The sequence below is a fragment of the Citrus clementina genome, unplaced genomic scaffold, assembly GCF_000493195.1.
Source record: "Citrus clementina cultivar Clemenules unplaced genomic scaffold, Citrus_clementina_v1.0 scaffold_2, whole genome shotgun sequence".
Lineage (NCBI taxonomy): Eukaryota > Viridiplantae > Streptophyta > Magnoliopsida > Sapindales > Rutaceae > Citrus > Citrus x clementina.
In genome coordinates this window covers 20,928,595-20,949,440 of record NW_006262688.1, presented here as the reverse complement: position 1 = coordinate 20,949,440, position 20,846 = coordinate 20,928,595, and the positions used below count along the sequence as shown (strand labels likewise).

General features: G+C 36.2%; 1 protein-coding gene across 1 annotated transcript; it reads left to right on the top strand.

Annotated features, from left to right (window-relative positions):
* Nucleotides 1-18,893: 18,893 nt before the first annotated feature.
* On the top strand, nt 18,894-19,754 carry LOC112100958. Its single transcript, XM_024190836.1, has 2 exons — nt 18,894-19,275; nt 19,339-19,754. The coding sequence occupies exons 1-2, from the start codon at nt 18,894-18,896 to the stop codon at nt 19,752-19,754; spliced, it is 798 nt and encodes a 265-aa protein (XP_024046604.1).
* Nucleotides 19,755-20,846: the final 1,092 nt, after the last annotated feature.

Here is a 20,846-nt window from a genome sequence, read left to right as displayed (position 1 = left end):
AACTAGCACCATCAGAGAAGAAACTCATCCCATCATCAGAATCACCACCGAAACTCGAGCTCAAACCATTACCCAACACTTTAGAATATGCATTTTTGGGGGAAGAAAGTACTCTGCCGGTAATCATCTCATCATCCCTCAATGACGAACAAAAAGGTAAGTTGTTAGATGTTTTAAAAGAGCATAAAGGGGCATTAGGATGGACCATAACAGACATCAAAGGTATAAACCCAGTAGACTGCATGCATTACATTCACCTTGATGAAAATGCTAAATCTACTAGGGAAATGCAACGTCGGTTAAATCCTAATATGAAAGAAGTTGTTAGAACAGAAGTCCTTAAGCTATTAGATGCTGGTATCATTTACCCCATTTCTGATAGTTCATGGGTTAGTCCTGTACAAGTTGTCCCCAAAAAATCAGGAGTCACTGTAGTTACCAATGCCGATAATGAATTGATACCCACTAGAGTGACTACAGGATGGCGTGTATGCATTGATTATAGGAAGTTGAATTCTGTCACACGTAAAGACCATTTTCCTTTACCATTTATTGATCAAATGCTTGATAGATTAGTAGGTCATGAATTTTATTGCTTTTTAGATGGCTACTCAGGATACAATCAGATCCCCATAGCACCAAAAGATCAGGAGAAAACTACTTTCACTTGCCCTTTTGGCACATTTGCATATAGGAGAATGCCATTTGGATTATGCAATGCACCTGCTACATTTTAACGATGCATGTTGAGCATTTTTTCTGATATGGTTGAACGATTCCTTGAAGTCTTTATGGATGATTTTTCTGTCTTTGGTGACTCATTTGATCAATGTTTACATCATCTAACACTAGTTCTGCAGAGATGTGTCAAGAAGAACTTGGTCTTAAATTGGGAGAAATGTCATTTTATGGTAAAACAAGGTATTGTTCTCGGTCACAGCATTTCAAGCAAAGGTATTGAGGTTGACAAAGCCAAGGTGGATCTCATTTCTAATCTTCCTCCACCCAAAACAGTCAGAGAAGTAAGATCTTTCCTTGGGCATGCTGGTTTCTATAGACGTTTCATTAAAGATTTTAGCAAAGTTTCTAGACCCTTATGTAATTTACTTGCTAAGGATGTACCTTTTATCTTTAATGATTCATGTCTTATGGCTTTTGAAAAATTAAAGCAGTTGTTGACATCATCACCCATCATTCAGGCCCCGAACTGGAGCTTACCATTTGAACTCATGTGTGATTCATCTGATTATGCAGTAGGAGCAGTATTAGGACAAAGAGTTGATCGAATTCCCCATGTTATTTATTATGCTAGTATGACATTGAATGATGCACAGTTGAACTATTCAACTACTGAAAAAGAAATGCTAGCAGTAGTGTTTGCATTGGAGAAATTTCGATCTTATCTCATTGGTTGTAAAATAATCGTGTTCACAGATCATGCTGCTCTTAAATATCTTCTCACAAAGAAAGATGCAAAAGCTAGACTAATTCGTTGGGTGTTACTTTTGCAGGAATTTGACTTGGAGTTCAAAGATAAGAAAGGAACAGAAAATGTTGTGGCAGACCACCTCTCTCGACTCCATTTTGACACAATTACAGAATCATTACCATTGAATGAGTCATTTCCAGATGAATAATTAATGAATGTGGAAGTATTACCTTGGTACGCTGATATAGTTAATTATCTTGTTACAGGTAAACTTCCAGAGCATTGGACCAAGCAAGACAAGGCTAAATTCTTTGCAGAAATAAAGAATTTCTTTTGGGATGACCCGTATTTGTTCAAGTATTGTGCAGACCAAATTGTTAGACAATGTGTCCCAGAAAGTGAAATTTCGAATATCCTTTCATTCTGCCATGAACAAGCTTGTGGAGGCCATTTCAGTGCTAAGAAAACAGTGACTAAAGTTTTACAATGTGGTTTCTATTGGCCAACTATATTTCGAGATGCTTACACTTTCTGTTCTTCATGTGATAGGTGTCAACGAATGGGGAGCATTACACGAAGGAACATGATGCCACTAAATCCAATTTTAGTGGTTGAGATTTTTGACGTATGGGGTATCGACTTCATGGGACCCTTTCCCCCTTCTTTTGGCCATCAATACATATTGGTTGGTGTTGACTACGTATCGAAATGGGTAGAAGCAATTCCATGTAGGACCAATGATCACAAGGTGGTGATAGCATTTTTGAAAAGCAACATTGTTTCACGCTTTGGATTCCCTCGAGCAATAATCAGTGATGGTGGTGCCCACTTTTGTAACAAAGCATTCAAAGCTCTTTTGACAAAGTATTCAATCACACACAAAGCGGCGACTCCGTATCATCTGCAAACCAGTGGCCAAGTTGAGATATCCAATCGAGAAATAAAGCACATATTAGAAAAAACGGTGAGGCCGGACAGAAAAGATTGGTCATTAAGACTTGATGATGCCTTATGGGCATATAGAACGGCTTTCAAGACCCCGATTGGGATGTCACCCTACAGACTAGTGTATGGAAAAGCTTGCCACCTACCTGTGGAACTCGAGCATCGTGCATATTGGGCCATCAAGAAATTCAATTTTGACATGCAGCAAGCCAGCTCAGAAAGAAGATTACAGCTGGCAGAACTTGAAGAAATTCGCAATGATGCATACGAAAATGCCAAGATTTACAAGCAACGAATGAAAGTCTTCTATGATAAGCAGATTATGAGAAAATCGTTCACTCCAGGTCAGAAAGTGCTTTTATTCAATTCTTGCTTGCACCTATTCCCAGGTAAGTTACGCTCTCGTTGGTCTGGTCCCTTTATTGTTCATACTGTTTTTCCACATGGGGCAATTGAAATTAAGGACCCAAAGAACGGTGTCACGTTTAAAGTTAATGGTCAAAGATTAAAGCTATATCTAGAGTACCAACCACATGACGAAGACACCGAAATAAATTTGAGTGACCCACCATATTTGAATTGATTTTTTTTTCTTTTCGTTGATTTGATTTTTTTTTCTTTCTTTATATTATTCTTCTGCTAATTGAAATTATTTTTGCATAAGTGTGTTTGTTTAACTATTAAGTTTTCTTTTATCGTTTTTAATCATGAGTACCTTACTTAGACCGTTCCTCCTGAACATTCTTAAACCACTTCAACGTGTCAAAACTCATCTCAAAAGGCAGATTCAATTTTGTAAAACACATCGCATTTGGGCTCTACAACCACCAGAGTTAGTAGCCTATGTTGAGGGTTTAGAAAGCCAACTCAGAGACATTGAGAGAAGTGTTTACGAAATCCAGTTGGAGCTTGAGGTAAATTCAATAAGAGGACGATTTTAATTTTCTTTGTCTATTTTAATTTGTTTTTCTGTTTGTGTGCTTTAGTTTGTTACCCCGGTGAAGTGGCGGATAACGGTACTCCGTGACAATCAAGTCGGTTACTTCAGTTTCCCATAATAACTGATATTCTGAGGCGAAAGTATGGACAGAAATGAGATTCTAGCGAAGCTTCACAAGCGATTCCCTTCACTTCCTCAGAATGCCCTCCTTACGATCTATAAAGCTCGGTCCGAACGCATGCGATTACTCATGAGGAATAACATACCTGCTGACATCCGTTGGTTAATCGAGGCTAAAGTACGATCGGCAAGTGAGTTACCTCCAAAATTTATTGCATACATGCCTGGTTGTGGTAAAGGAAATTATGCAAGAAAACGACGAGCTCGAAGAATTTCTGTTGCTTGTCATAAGTGTGCCAGAATAAGTTGCAATAAAAACCCATGTTCTTTAGGAATGATGTCTGATAACAGGGAAGATAAGATTCAATTCATTAGGGATGGCTTGAATAAGGAGTCATTGGATGATATCCTTTTGTCTCTTGAAACGCATCCCAGTGGATATGTGCAAGGAGCGATTCTCCAGTTATGGTCATTATTCCAGAAAGAGCATGCGCGATATAGTCTCGGGAATCTGACTATAAACGACCCTGTTTTCCAGTTTATAAGAAAACTGGATAGGAAGCCTATCCTCGACCCATAGAGGGCGTTCAAGCAGTTTCTGGACGTAAAACCAGAGGAAGATGTGAGCCACAGTCGCAACTACCTGTAAATATCCTTTTACTTTATTGTTATTTTATTTCACTATTGTCTTATTGTTTGCATTATTGTCTTTAATAATTTTATTACTGTTTGCTTTTTCCTTATTACTGTTTGCTTTTCCCTTTTTCCTGTTTTCTTTTTGACTCGCGAGCCACGTGCTTTACGCGTTATTTGACATGGACATGTGACCTCATACACAACTATGACCCACTATCACCAAGACTCTTAAATGTGATTTCTTTTTTGTCAAGCACTCACAAATTGTTTTTGAGAGGTATCACAATGTCAGCTACTCCCAATAGACAATTCAAGAACATTTGTGTGCTTTTTGGATTTACATATGGCAAACATAAAGAGTTCGTTGAGGCAGCTATAGATCTTGGTCGAAGCATAGCAGCGAGAAAATTACACTTGGTGTATGGAGGAGGTAATCGAGGGTTATCAAAAATGGTCTCAGAAGCAGCTTTTATCAGAGGAAGTCAAGTGTTAGGCATCATCCCAAGAGTCTTAAAACCATTGGGCAGTTCGTCTGACTCATCAACTGGAAAAGAGTTAGTCGTCTCAGGTATGCAAGAAAGAATAACCGAAATGCTTAATCATGCTGATGCTTTTATTTTCCTTCCAAGAGATCTTGCAACACTAGAGGCACTTATCACGCTAGCATCTTGGGCCCATCTGCACATCCACCAAAAACTCATCGGTTTGTTAAATGTCAATAACTTTTATGATGGCTTTATCGCATTTCTTAACCATGCAATAAAAAACTATTTCATTCCTTCTAATGTGAAAAAACTTTTTATTTGTGCTCACACTGCTAATGAGCTACTTGATATGTTACAAGCTTATAAACCGGAGCCAGACCCCTGGACCTTTGTGTTGGAGCGCCCAAATAATGATGGTAACAGTAGCCGCAGTAAGAAGTACAAATTAGATTTAACTCTCCGCCTGTAAATATTTTCTTCTGTGTTGCACCACCCAGGTGATGTCTTCTAAACTCTACTTCTTTCATTTCAAACATTGAGGACAATATTTCGTTTTGGTTGGGGGGAGGGAATAGTCGACAATTGTGGAATTTTGGTTAAGTTTTTACTAATTTTTGTTGTAGAAACTAACTGTTGCTAACTTTTTGTGTCGAAGATGGCTGAATATAGAGTGTAGTGACTCTAGAAACGCATCTTCATCGTTTTAAAAAAAATTAAAAAAAAAACTTAAAAAAAAATTCAGACATTTTCTTTTTCTTTATTATGTGTTTATGTTTATTTTTCTTCTTTTTAATTTCTCCTCTATAAATATACATTTTCCAACTTGTGAGTCGAAGATGGCTGAATATGGAGTGTAGTTCCTCTAGAAACGCATCTTCTTTAAAAAAAAATAAAAAATCATTTTCGTTTTCTATCATTTTACGTATAACTTTTCTAATTAAGTTTTTATGTATCATTTTCACATTTCTGCATGCATATTTTCCTTTCATGTTTAGAATAGGTTGGGGGGTAGAATGTTGTTTAAAAAAAAAAATTGTGTGATTTGTTTTAACATTGGGTGACATGATTAATTTTAAATTTTAGTATTTGTATTATCTTTGGTCTTAAGTGATGTTACATTATGTTTGCTACTCTACATGTTGATGTCGGAGACATATATGAGTTGTTTGAAGGAATGAACATGTCATAATAAGTACCAAGTGAGTTTTTGAGCCTATCATTTTTCTTAGAGAGTAACAATTTTGCCCATTCTTTATACAGCTTAACAGTTTATTATTGTATACACGATCTCTAGATTTCTTTTGAGTTAACCCTTAATAAAAATAAAAAAAAAAGAAAAAAAAAGGTGTGTTGCTACATTTGGAGGCCCATCTAACTAGTAGATATGGAAGGTTATTTAGAGCCCTAAAAGACGATGGAAATGCCATCTTTGATCCGTTTGAGCCTTTCTAGCCATCCCTTTTATTAAATATCCATAGTTAACCCTTTTGAGCCTTTAAAAAAAAAAAAAAAAAACCTTTTCTTTGTCAACTTATCATCTTGACCCACTCCGATTTGGAGTATTACCCGATATCTTATAAGTTCCATCACCTATTTATGTTTGAGAAAAATGTAAATAATTATTTTGTTCAGTGAAGTTATGCCAAAAAAAAAAAAACAAAACAAAACAAAAGTTGTTGTTTCAAAAGAATAAAAATAGAAATAATAGGTGAAATCCACCTTGCAACTTTCAAAAAAAAAAATTTCTCTGCATTTTTCTCAAACATACACTTTGTTTTCTTTCTTTTCCTTCTTTCCCTTCTTTGTTAGCCATGTCCCTAGCCTACGTTACGTCCTAATAAAAGTCCTTCTTGATTTTAGGGAACTATAGTTTGAAATAGAAGCTAGTTATATGGGCTAAAAAGATGTAGTGATGCATAATTAAAAAAAAAAGATAAATAAAGTGGGTTGACTTACATTTTATTTGACTTGAGATCGTATTATTTCTAAGCTGAGGGCATATTTATTTCATCTTGGTGAGAGCATGTGATATCACTTCTTTATTATTTTCTCTCTCAATTACCATTCATTGGAGTGACTATTTTTATTGGTTTTAATTTCTTTGTGAGAGTGTCACTACTTCCAGTGAGATTTTGGGGTTTGACATGTCATTCTTGAAAGTAGCTATGACAAAGTCTACTGGGCTGATTCATGTGGATGGTTGATGTGGGTGTGATGTTGCTTTAGACTGGAGACAATGCTTATACTTTTATTTGATTGCTATCATTAATCTGATTGAATAAACACGAGTGTTTCTAAATTTAAAAAAAAAATCATTTTGAATTTGAATTTTATTTTCGCTTCATTTGCTAGGGACTAGCAATAAGCTGGTTGGGGGGTGTGTTGAGTGTTAGAAAATGCATATTTATAAAGGAGAAAACCGTCATTTTACATTTCAAGTCTTACTAACAACCCTTACTTTTATGTATTTAACCTTCTTGTGATTTAATTACATGTGTTTTATTTTAATTAAATATTTTATGTATTTTAGGGGCATTATAGTCATTTCACAATAAAGGAGAGATCAGACGGCAAAACGGACATCACTTTTGAACTCAGGACGGTCGAAAACCTTAGGAGGAGCATAAAAGGAAAAATGGCACTATTCATATGTACGGTACTATTCACGTGTACGGTACTAACTACGTTACTGTTCACAACACTGTTCACATAGACGGATCGATGATGTGGCATTGACTGATGAGGTGTCACGATCCTGTTGGGCTAAAATTCTTATGTACTGTTGATGGTGACGTGGCAGCATATCAGTGGATGAAAAATCTCGCGTACGGTACATGCATCACACAGGATTATTTTCAACCAAACCGCGTTACTGTTCATCCGAGTCAAACCGTGTTACTGTTCATCCGAGTCAAACCGTGTTACTGTTCATCCGCGTGGTCAAACCGTGGACTGTTGACTGATGACGTGGCGCAATCCTGAGCGTCCAAACTGTTTTTAATCCGATGGCCATGATTTACTCCATGTATCTATAAAAAGGGGGCCTCCCCCCCTAATTTGATATCTCTGAATCCATTTTTGGGATCCATTTTATGTAATTCCTTCTCCATCTTTTATTTTCTTTGTATTTTAATAAATTCCCATTTTACCCCTAGTTCAATTATGAGTGGCTAATTTTCTTTCAAGCTTGGGTTGAAGGTGAAGTCTCAACATGTGTCATGGGCTTTATTTGGTAAATTTATTTTCTCTTCCCCTCTAGTTTTTGTGGATGTTTTGACTTCTCGTCGACAAATAATACTAATCTTGTTTAGTACCGCCTTGGTTTCACCGGCCCTCTAGTATAAGATTATTATTATTTGGCACGATAAGCCCTTAGCACCATATTGATTAGAGCGTGGTTCATGAGGTGTGGATTCCCCCCTCATGATTTAATTGGTATTAATAAGGAATATTTAGCCCATGATGCATGTTGATACGGATCCAGATACCCAAGTACGTCATTTCAATAGAATTCTCTTCAATTTCTTCTCGCCATTTCAATACCAATTTTAGAATTTATTCTCGCCATTTTAATTTAAGTTGTAGCATATTCCAAATCATTTCCACCACAAATCCAATCAACCATTCACAAAATTAATTCTACACAATTAAAATTCACCTCCTCGTGGGATCGACACTCGTCACCATTGATCTATACTATAATAGATTCGTGCGCTTGCGAGTACATTAAAATTTGCACAACAGCTTGGATAGTGAAATCCTCGAACTTGGTTAGCTTGGAGGCGTGGACGTAGGCGGGGATTGCCGAACCACGTAAAAATCCGTGTGTTTGTTTTTCTCTTCCCTTACTCTTTTATTTTTATGCTTGTTTGAATTTATTGTTTTCTATTCCATTAAGGCGTTAGATTAATTTGTTGTGCGAATTGTATTGCATAATTTTTAAAAAACTCAATTCACCCGCCCTCTTGGGTTGCGTAACTTGCATTTCAAATAAAACAAATAATTGCAATAATGAAATAGATTATATAAGTTGCGTAAAAGAATCAAATGAGAATAAAGTAGTTAAATGATCAAACTCTCTTCATGGGTTGACTGCTTTTCATCAAATTAACACCAGTTGCTACAACAATTCCTATAGCACTGGGCAGAAGTATGTTGCATCCTTAGTTGTCGCATGTTGGACTTCTCATACCCTTAAGTATCCTAACAATGACTAGTTGCTAGTCTGCCTAAGGTATGGCAGTATGAACATCTACTCTTTCTACCCTACATGGTGAATTCTTATGTCTAGTTCTTCACAAATCTTAACTTCAAGTATAGCCCTTTTGGGACTTAAGAAAACTTAATCCAGTAAACTTAAATTAAAATCAAGTATTATTTTAATAATATCTACTAAGACCGACCCTTTTGCGGCTCTATCTTAACTTGAACCATTAAATGGGTGGTCAACCGAAATAACGATTATAATAATAACTACTAGAGTAAAATGCTACAACAAGCATATAGCAACTCATAAGAACAGTAAAAAACATCCATTTAGATTATTTGTCACTCAACTACAATTAAATTTAGTTCATACTTTGAAAAAGAAAAACAAATAACAAAATATTGGTCATGAAATACATCGGTTCAATCAAAGAGTAAAGAAAAGAACAAGTAAAGAACGATGAAGATTGAATCCAAATAACTCTGCTGGATTCTTCACTGATGCAAACTTGGTTCCCTTGAATTCTGATTGTTTTCTTCTTTTCCTCTCAATATTCTCCAATTTTAATTCCTTTCCGCGGTTTTATGTGATGCACGTCCCTTTTTATAACTGAAAACTAGAGTAAAAAGAAGCCTAGGGCGTGCATGAGTCAGATTAGGAAACTACAGATCGCAATTCTGCAGATATCCCGCGCTAAGTTTTCTCTATAGTTGTTCCAGGATTGCTACAGCAATGGTTGCTCCAGCAACAACTATAACACTGTACTGCTCCAGATTTTGTTTCACTTCTTTTGTGGCCATATTCTTCCTCCTTTTTGCCAACCTACTGCATCAGCATCACTTCCATGAATTATAAGCTTCTGAAAACCTACAATTATGCACATGATTTGAGCACGAATTACTTTAAATCGAGCAAAACTTATTAAGACTAAACTGAAATGAATGTTTATGCAAAAACATAACAAAAATGCAATAAAAACACATCATTTACTCTCTAAGTGTTCTTGATTCAAGTCTAGAATTGTCATAATAACTCTTATTTCATAGAGTTATCAATAAGCATCATATATTTATCTTTTTGAAAACTAATTTTAGGAAGACTTTTACCTAAATCATTTTTAGAAATCTTTGAAATCAAATCCATGCTTGTAATTATCATCAGGTAATGTAGAAAAATATTTATCATGAGAGAATGCACAATCTATAGTAATGGTATGCACATTTATGCATCTTTTTCCAATAAAGAGAAATTTACCATCACATGCATCCTCAATAACCTATTTTGATTTATCAAAGATAATTATATAGCTTGTATCACACAATTGACTAATACTAAGTAAATTATGTTTTACATTTTCAACCAAGCATATACTTTCAATAATGGTAGAAGAATTTATACAGACATTTTCTATTATAAGAATTTCTTCTTTTGAGTTGTCTCCAAATGACACATTTCCACTATTTTTAATTTTGGTGAAACTTGAGAGTCAAGAATATTCACCAGCCATGTGTCTTGAGCATCCGCTATCTAATACCATTTATTCAATTTTCTTGTTGTCTTTAATTTGTGTAGAAAAGATCTCATATTGAGTTTTTAGTTACCCAAAACATTTTAGGTCCTTGAATGTTACCGATAGTTCTTTTTAGAACCTAAACCTTCCTAATGCCAAGGTAAATATTTTTCCTAATTGGACATGCATAACTCATGTGTCCATTCCATTACAATAATTGCAAATGATTTGATGTTCACTAGTTAATGCAGCCTAACAAAATAAGTTTTATAATATTTTTATTTTAAGTTAGGCTTATAACCAAGGTCTTATTTTTCGAAAACACATTTTTTAGAGCTAAACAATTTTTATAGATTCTTCTAACCATTTGTAAACTTTGACAGAATATCATTAAGCTTGTTTCTATTCTTCTGAAGAGCTTAATTCTCCTGGATCAAATCATTAACATGTGAATTTTCATGCTTAAATGAAGTGCTTTGTTTTCTTTAAATGAAATGGTTTTATCATGCAACATCTTATTCTCAATTTCAAGACATTTGATCTTTTCATTTAAAGAGTTCTTTTGTTTTTCCAAATTATCATTTTCATTTCAGAATTCCAACCTTTTCTTTTTAACAGAAGCATTTTTCAAACCAATTTTTCTTCAAATCATTATGTAATTTTTTTTAAAATACTTTAAACAATTCATCATAAGAGGGGAGATCATTTACCTCATTAAATTTATCAAATGATTCATGTCCAATTGGTTAATTGCCAAATTTGACATTTCATGTGGTTGCTCTTTATCGATAGATTGCTCGTCATTGTCATCCCATGTAGCCACCATAATTTGTTGAGAAGAGGACACTCTAATTTTATATGCCTTGGCTTCTTGCATCCGAAGCAAATAATTGCCTCCTCTTTCTCCTTTTGATTTTTAAAGTTTCAGAACTTTTTTCTCTCACTTGTTTCTTGAAGAATCTTCTGAATTTTTTGTCAATCATTGCAATATCTTCATCTTTAAATTTGCTTTCTTCAACACTCTTTTTCTTTTTGTCTTCATCTACTCTTTCAATGGCTAAATCTTCTTTATAAGAAATAAGTGAGCTAATTAAATCATGAATAAACAAGGTATTTAAATCCTTAGTTTCCTTTATGGCTATCTTTTTAGGCCTCCATATAAGGACCTAATGATTTTGTTCACCTTTTTGCTATTCAAGAAGGTTTTTCCTAAGCCTTCTAAAGTGTTTACAATGTTCGTAAATAAAGTATACATGGAATAGACACTCTCATTTGTTTTATTTAGAACAACTTATATTACCTAGTGTATTTACTGATTTTAAACTCCTTCACTTGATTTGTTCTCTTATAAACAACTTCAAGTTTCTTCCAGATTTCATATGCATTTGAACAACCTGAAACTCTATAAAATTGTTTCTTCTCTGAAGCACAAAATAGAGCATTCATGATTTTAGAGTTTAAAGAAATTTTTCTCTTTTTCGACTCACTCCACTCACTTGAAGGTTTTGGAATTTCTTCTCATTCTTCATTTTGTTAACATTTAGATGTTCATTATATTGTTTTTTATGATAACAAACTTTTGAATGTTTTTTATTAAAATGTTGGAGTTTTCATTAATATACAATTTCTCAAAAGCTGTATAATCTTTCTAAATGTGTTCATGAAATATGGATAATTGTTAACTTTAATCGGAAAATCATTCCCTGTGAAATTTGGTTAAAACTGTGATTCTGGAAGTAAACAGTGAACCGTTAACTTAAAACAGCTAACCGATAATTTCCAGAATGTCATTCCATGCTAACATGTAACCGTTTAGCAAGAATGAATAGCAGAAATTTGTTTTGCAGGTCTCTAGAAATTAACGGCAAACCGATAGTGGCAAACGGTCAACTATTTGTTTGAAATTCAGCTCAACGGTCACTTGGACCAGTCAAAATGGTTAACCGATAACTGTTAACGGCGATCTGATTTTGGACAGAAAGTCAACAACGACTATTTTTCAGCTCTAACTATAAATAAGCTCAATTAAATTCAAAAAGCTGTTGATCACAAAGTCATCATTGAGCTTATAATCGAGAATACAACATCCATTGAGCTTAAAATCCATTCTTGTTTATTTATTTACACATTAAGCATTGATTTGTAATCTTATATATTGTGTGAGAGAAAAAAAAAACTTGTAACCTTTGTTTTAAGTGATTGTAAGTGTTGGGATACACTTGGGTTAAGAGATTGGGGATAATCTTTGGATGTAAAGGTTGATTGACGCCTAAGAAGTCAATTGTAAGTGTTCTTGAAGCCTTGAAGGCTTGACTAGTGGAATCCTCAAGCTTGGTGTGCTTGGAGGCGTGGACGTAAGCAAGGTTGGACGAATCACGTAAAACATCTCTGTGTTTGAATCTCTCTTCCCTTATCTTTTTTATATTTTGATTTATTTATTTATTATTGCTTTAAATTCGTTTAAGATTTGCATTAAAGTTTTGTTTAAGAATTGCATAATTTTTAGAATTAAGGAATGCTGATGCTTCAGTAAATGGAGCTCTGTTATCCAAATCTTACACTGAAGCCTATGAAATTTTGGAGAGAATTGCCAACAATAATTATCAGTGGTCATCAACTAGACAAACGGCTGCAAGAGGTGCAGCGGGGGTACATAATATAGATGCAATTACAGCATTATCAGCACAAGTAACTTCATTGACTAATATGGTAAAAGCCATGACTTCTGCTCCTGCAACAGTAAAACAAATTGCTGAACTATCTTGCGTGTATTGTGGTGAGGAACATGTATTTGACAACTGTCCAGAAAATCCAGCATCAGTAAACTATGTGGGCAATTTTAATCGATAGCCTCAAAACAACCCATACTCAAATACTTACAACCCTGAATGAAAGCAATACCCAAATTTCTCATGGAGCAATCAAAATCAAAATGCTCCAGCACTAAGTGGACAGAACAGAAATACTCAACCACATGGTTTTCATCAGCAGAATCAAAGGAAAAAATACACCAGCCATGATCCACTTACTTTATTAGAAACACTGATTAAGGAATACATTGCGAAGAATGAAGCAATTGTGCAAAGTCAAGCTGTATATCTAAGAAACCTGGAAAACCAAATTGGACAGCTTGCTACAGCAATGAGTAGTAGATCTCAGGGAAGTTTACCCAACAATAGAGAAGATCCAAGAAGAGAGGGTAAAGAACATTATAAGGTAATTAACCTGATATCTGGAAAGAATGTTGATATCCCTATTGATGTGACTAAAAAAAAGTTGGAACTTAACTCCTCACAAGAACCACCTCAAGATGAGAGCATGTTACAGTAACCCAGCCATCAAGATATTGGTGCTAATGGTCAAACTACAACAACTTTGGAAGGGAATCAACCAATAAATACTGAAGAAGAAGTTGCAACACCAGTGGTGACAACTTGCAATAAATCAAATGAGCAGAGATTGGTACCTCCTGAAGCTACCCAGCAATTTAGGCGTCCACCCCCTTTTTGACAGAGATTTCAAAAACAAAATCAAGACAAACAATTTAGTAAATTGTTGGAAGTGCTGAAGCAGTTACACATCAACATACCTTTCGTGGAAGCATTGGAGCAAATGCCTAATTATGTGAAATTTCTAAAAGATATCTTGGCAAGAAAAATAAGGTTGGGAGAATTTGAAACTGTTGCTTTAACACAGGAATGCAGTCACATGCTTCAAAGTAAGATTCCTAATAATTTGAAGGATCCGGGAAGCTTCACAATACCATGTTTCATTGGAACTATGTACAATGGCAGAGCACTCTGCGACTTAGGAGCCATCATTAATTTGATGCCATTATCTGTATTTAAGTAATTGGGAGTAGGAGAGTGCAGGCCAACAACAGTCACTTTGCAATTAGCTGACAGATCTCATGCATACCCTGAAGGAAATATTAATGATGTATTGGTGATGGTTGACAAATTCATTTTTCCAGTGGATTTCATTGTACTGGACTTTGAGGTTGATAAAGAGGTACCAATTATACTTAGAAGACATTTCCTAGCAACCGGGAAGACTCTAATAGATGTACAGAAAGGAGGGCTCACAATGACTGTAAATGACCAACAAGTCACCTTCAATAAATTAGAAGCCATGAAGAACCCTAATGAGGCAGAAGATTACAATTTCCTGAGTGTTTTGGATCTTGCTGTAGCAGACATAATAAATAAATATTGCAGTAATGTGGTTAACGAAGCTGCCACTTTTGAAAGCTTTGAAGAAGAAGATGTTGCAGCCAATTAGATATATGGGATGAGAGAAAGGCAATCTAACAGACATAGCAGATTCATTGAACCTTTAAATCTTTTAGACAAGGAAGTAAATGCAACTTTACCATCTATTGAATCACCTCCTACTTTTGAATTAAAATTGTTACTTTTATATTTGAAATATGCTTATCTTGGTCAGAACAATACACTTCATGTAATCATTTCATCTACTTTGGATGCAGATCAAGAAAGAAGCCTGGTAGATGTGCTTGGGAGATACATAAAAGCAATTGGATGGACTATGGCATACATTAAAGATATCAGCTCATCCATATGCATGCATAAAATTCTGTTAGAGGACTGCTGCAGCAATTCAGTAGAGCAATAAAGAAGGTTAAATCCCATTATGAAGGAAGTTGTGAAAAAAAAAATCATCAAATGACTGGATGCTGGGATCATATACCCGATATCAGACAGTTCATGGGTAAGCCCAGTTCAATGTGTTCCAAAGAAGAGAGGAATAACAGTGATAGCAAATGAAAAGAATAAACTTATTCCTACAAGAACATTGACTAGATGAAGGGTTTGTATGGATTACAAGAAGCTCAACAAAGTCACACAGAAAGATCACTTCCCACTTCCATTTATAGATCAAATGTTGGACAGACTTACTGGAAAACAATACTATTATTTCCTATATGGGTATTCAAGCTACAACCAAATTGTTATAGCCCTAAAGGATCAGGAAAAGACTACATTTACTTGTCCTTATGGAACTTTTGCCTTCAGAAGAATGCCCTTTGGTTTGTGCAATGCTCCAGCAACTTTCCAATGATGTATGATGTCTATTTTTTCGGATATGGTGGAGCAAATATTGGAAGTCTTCATGAATGATTTTTCAGTCTTTGGAGAGACATATACAGATTGTTTACACAACTTGGAAGAAGTTCTTAAAAGATGTGAGATGACTAACTTAGTACTCAATTGAGAAAAATGCCACTTCATGGTGCAAGAAGGGATAATGTTGGGTCATAAAGTTTCCAAGAATGGCATAGAGGTAGATAAAGCAAAGATAGAAGTGATAGATAAATTGCCACATCCCACTTTAGTCAAGGGGATTAGAAGTTTTTTGGGTCAGGCTGGATTTTACAGAAGATTCATAAAAGACTTTTCCAAAGTAGCTAAACCATTATGCTTATTGCTAGAACATGACAAGCCTTTTCATTTTGATAAAGATTGTCTTCAAGCCTTTAGAGAATTGAAGAAAGCTTTGATCACTGCACCAGTGGTTATAGCACCAGATTTGACTCTACTATTTGAGCTGATGTGTGATGCCAGTGACCATTCTGTTGGGGCAGTGTTAGGGCAGAGGAAGAATAAAGTTTTCCACTCTATATACTATGCCAGCAAAACTCTTACTCAAGCTCAGATTAATTACACCACTACAGAGAAAGAGTTGCTAGCAGTTGTATTTGCTTTCAATAAGTTTAGAGCTTACTTTGTGGGTACTAAAGTGACCGTTTACACAGATCATGCAGCCATCAAGCACCTCATATCTAAGAAGGATGCTAAACCGAGATTAATAAGATGGATCTTATTGCTTCAGGAGTTTGATTTGGAAATTAAAGATAAAAAGGGAACTGAGAATCAAGTAACAGACCATCTGTCTAGGCTAGAAGCAGACGCAAGCACATTGACAAAAAAAAACATCACTGAAACTTTTCCTGATGAACAACTGTTAGTAATACAACATGGACAAATGCTGCAGCAATCAAGATCTCCATGGTATGCAGATTTTGCTAACTACTCAGTAAGTGGATTGCTATCACCTGAGTTGAAGTTTCAACAAAAAAAAATTATTCATGATGTTAGAAGCTACCAATGGGATGACCCATATTTGTATAAGTTATGCTCAGATCAAGTAATACGAAGATGTGCTTCAGAGGAAGAAATTCCTTATATATTGGAATCTTGCCATGCTACAACATATGAAGGACATTTTGGTGGTCACGGAATAACTGCCAAGGTTCTACAATCAGGTTATTACTGGCCTTCTATTTTTAAAGATGCTTATGAGTTTGCTAAATGTTGTGACATGAGTCAAAGGACAGGAAACATAACCCAAAGACATGAAATGTCATTGACGAACATTTTGGAAGTGGAGATTTTCGATTTATGGGTAATAGACTTCATGGGTCCTTTTCCACCATCCTTTGGGAACTTATATATCCTGGTTACTGTGGATTATGTTTCTAAATGGGTAGAAGCTACAACATTACCTATCAATTATGCTAGAACAGTAGTGAACTTCCTTCAGAAAAGCATATTTTCTAGGTTTGGCACTCCACAAGCAATTATTAGTGATGAGGGTACTCATTTCTGCAACAAAGTATTTGCTGCAGCTATAGTGAAATATGGAGTCAAACATAAAATAGTAACAGCATATCACCCATAATCCAATGGCCAGGCAGAAGTGTCTAATAGGGAGATTAAGAAGATCCTTGAAAAAGTGGTGAACCCATCAAGAAAGGATTGGTCTTTGCCCTTACATGACTCCCTATGGGCATATAGAACAATATACAAGACACTACTAGGCATGTCTCCCTACCGAATTGTGTATGGGAAAGCTTGCCACTTGCCACTCGAGCTAGAGCCCAAATCATACTGGCCACTAAAACAATTAAATTGGGATATACATGCTGCAGCAGAGCAAAGGAAACTTCAACTATGTGAGCTTGATGAATTACGGCTATTCTCGTATGAAAATGTAAGAATCTATAAAGAGAGAACAAAACACTGGCATGACAAGCACATTCAACACAAAAAATTAATCCATGGTCAACTAGTTCTGCTCCATAATACGAGGTTAAGACTATTTCTAGGAAAGTTGAAATCTCGATGGTCTGGACCTTTCAAGCTGCTCAGAATTTATCCTCATGGGGCTGTTGATCTTTTAGATGAAAAGACAGGCCAGGAATTCAAAGTTAATGGGCACAGAGTTAAGCATTACATACATTTAGCTACAGACTGTTCGAATGATGTCTTACTCCTGAGAGAATTGGCATTATGAGCACTCAAGTAAGGTCAGGCTGAAGGACCTTAAACTAAGCGCTTGATGGGAGGCAACCCATTGCTGAGGCAGTCATTTCGAATGAGATGGATCATCCATGGTTTTGTCAAAGAATTTTCTTTTACTTTTCTTTTATTTTCCTTACTCAGGCTTGTTTAACTTTCATCTTTTTGTGTTTTGCTCTTATGAAAAAAAAAATGCTAAGTCACACACTTATTGAAGTTAGATTCAATACTAACAATTGGGGCTGTAATGTTAACAGAGTACAGAGGCAGCCGCATGTCAGCAGCTATTTGAGAAGAGTGTGTAACCGTTGCTAGAGCACACAATTGGGTGCTGCAGCAACCAACATTACCGTTACAGTAACTTAATCACGGAGCCTCTCACTTTACCGTTGGAGATAATATGTGACAGATGGTTGGGTGGATTTGGATAGAAATTGCGGAAGAATATCTCTTAAATTACTGCATTAATTTCTTTTGCCTATTTTTATGGGATATGCTTAATAAATTTAAAAAATTCTTCCCTAATTTATCTCTTTTATCGGATTTATTTTCATTTAATTCCACCTATATAAGGGCGTCACTGTGCATATTGACCTCTAACACTATTTTCTTTCCCCTTCACAATTACGACTCTAGTACTTCATAACCTTTTCTTCTCGTTTCACTTTTGGGCATATTACCATCGAAACTTACTGCTATAGTAATGCCAAGGTACAAAAGGACAGCCAGCCGACTAAAAGATCCCTCACGATTCCAAAGTTACCATGCGGAAGAAAAGTATGAAGAATTTATTGAACCGCACAAGATTTTGGAAGAAAAAGAGTTTCAGTTCCCACCTCAACCCTCAGGAATTATGCAATCATTATGTAATACTGCAGTAAAGCGCGGGTGGCTGGAGTTTTGTAACCACCCTCGAGACCCTGTGTTGCCAGTAGTGAAAGAATTTTACCCCAATTTGGTAAGCCCTGGTCAGCACAATATTTAGGTAAGAAACTCGCTTGTTCCTTTAGATTCTCGAATTATAAATGCTTTCTACAATTTACCTTCTGAAGTTAATTGCGAGTATGCGAAATTGCTTGACAAATTAACCCCATAAAGATGGAACAAAATTTTCACAACACTTACCGTAAAGGGCGCGTCTTGGGCTAATGAAGAAGGGTGTATGATTAATATGATAGATTTGACACCCATTGCTAAGGTGTGGGTGAAATTTCTAAAATCCAGACTTATGCCAACCACCCACACCACTACTATTTCATAAGAAAGGTTAGTACTGTTGTTAGAGGGTTACCCATAGATATGGAAAGCATTATCGAAAAAGAAATTCAGGATTGTGCCATGAAAAACCACAAAGCAACTGCCTTGCTATTTCCTTCACTCATCACCAGCATCTGTGTGGTATCGGGAGTTCGCCTTGATGCAAAAGATGAGCATGTCAAAAATAATGATGCCCTCACTGCACGCACCATCGAAAGAATTGCTGGTGAAGTTGCCGGAGCCCCATCTGAACCAGCTGCTGTAACAGGGGCAAAAAGAGTTATTAGGTTAGAACAGAGAATTCAAGCACTGAGCACCAGCATCACTCAATGTGCTGAAGCTCAGCAAAGGGAAAACAATCGGTTTTGGAGCTATTTACAACACTTGGAAAACCACCTACACCAATTTGCTGTATATTTGAAAAGTATCTACCGAAATTTCCCTAATTGATTACTCCAGCAATATAATTTTGATACTGCCATTACAGAGGCTCCAGCAGAAGTCAGTGAAGAAACTACTAACGAAGATGAACCAGAGAAAGAAGCTGCAGCAGAACCGCAAGCAGAGGCCGAAACATATGCTGATGATCAATCTGACCAACCCGAAGAAGAGAGTGTCAAATCTGCAGCTGGCAGTTCCCCGACAAAGGAAGAGGAAGAGGAAGAGCTTGAGAAAGAACTCGAGGAACCCCCAGCCAAGACCTCCTCTAAATCCAGAAAAAAGTATATCATACAAGAAGAGGACGATGAACCAGCAGAGGAGCCTCATATTTCAGTCCTTTCTAGAAAGGGGCAAGAGAAAGTAATCACCCCTCCTGGCTCTGATGATAAAGTTGAGCAAATTGATGCAGAGCTAGAAGCTGCAGCAGCCAAAGTCACTCATACACCCACAGAGACAAAGTAGATTTTTGATATCATTGTCGCAATCACAGCTGAGGGATATGCAGCCGAAGCCCTAGCTTCAGCTCCTTTACAGCAAACTCCCAACAAACCTATTCGTGCTAGTCCTAAAGGACCCAGCAAAAGAAAAATGGGGCACTTCTGAAGGCGTTGCTGCAGCAGACACACCAGAACCAAAAAGGACCAGATCTATTTCGTCTAGGCAAGCTGCACCAACTACAACTCCTCCCACTAGCCCGTTGCAGAAAAAGAAAAAGACGTTGTCAGCTGCCTCATCACAAGAATCCCTTAAGGATCGGCTACGGAGCGCATCCAAAAAGCACTGAACTCACTGCACCATGTTGCAGCAAAGCCCCAGCAACAGGGGAGTATCCCCCACCTGCTAGTTTATTTTACTTCTTTCTGAGAAAAAAAAAATGGTGATGAAGGAATGAAAAATAAAGAGGTCTGCTGCCTAGGATACTGAGTAACCTGATCTGTTCATGAGCCCCATGTTCAGTCTTGAGTCAAAGGCGTCCAAATGTAAGACCTAGATATAACATCTTGGATGTGTTACTGCAACAACTCTGACATGTACTTTGAATGAGTAATTAGGTGCCGTCATTACAAGTGATAGGCATTCACATGAAAGCTTAATGTTGCATTAAAGGGTTTAAATGAAAAAAAATATAATAAAATAATTATGTATGTTGTAGCACAGTTGAGTTCATTTGTGATTTCTGCTCCCCCATATGTGAATATATTTGTGTTCTCCCTCTGAAGTATATGCAATGTTTGTGTAATGTTGTAGCACATGTTGTAGCACTTCTGGAATTTGATCAAAGTGGCACAGACACACTTTGGGCAGTATGTTGTAGCACAGTTGAGTTCATTTGTGATTTCTGCTCCCCTATATGTGAATATATTTGTGTTCTCCCTCTGAAGTATATGCAATGTTTGTGTAATGTTGTAGCACATGTTGTAGCACCTCTGGAATTTGATCAAAGTGGCACAGACACACTTTGGGCAGAATAAGGCTTAAGTCTAGAACTAAACTACTAAGTCTATTTTGCGTGATTAAGAGTATGATATGAGAGTGGAAGAATTCTTGCAAATT

What these genes read in the sequence shown, in the direction of transcription:
- LOC112100958 (XM_024190836.1), top strand. Translation starts at nt 18,894, where the DNA reads ATGGAAAGCATTATCGAAAAAGAAATTCAGGATTGTGCCATGAAAAAC. An exon ending in ATTTGCTGTATATTTGAAAA is followed by an intron (nt 19,276 to 19,338) that starts GTATCTACCGAA and finishes CTGCCATTACAG; the next exon opens with AGGCTCCAGCAGAAGTCAGT.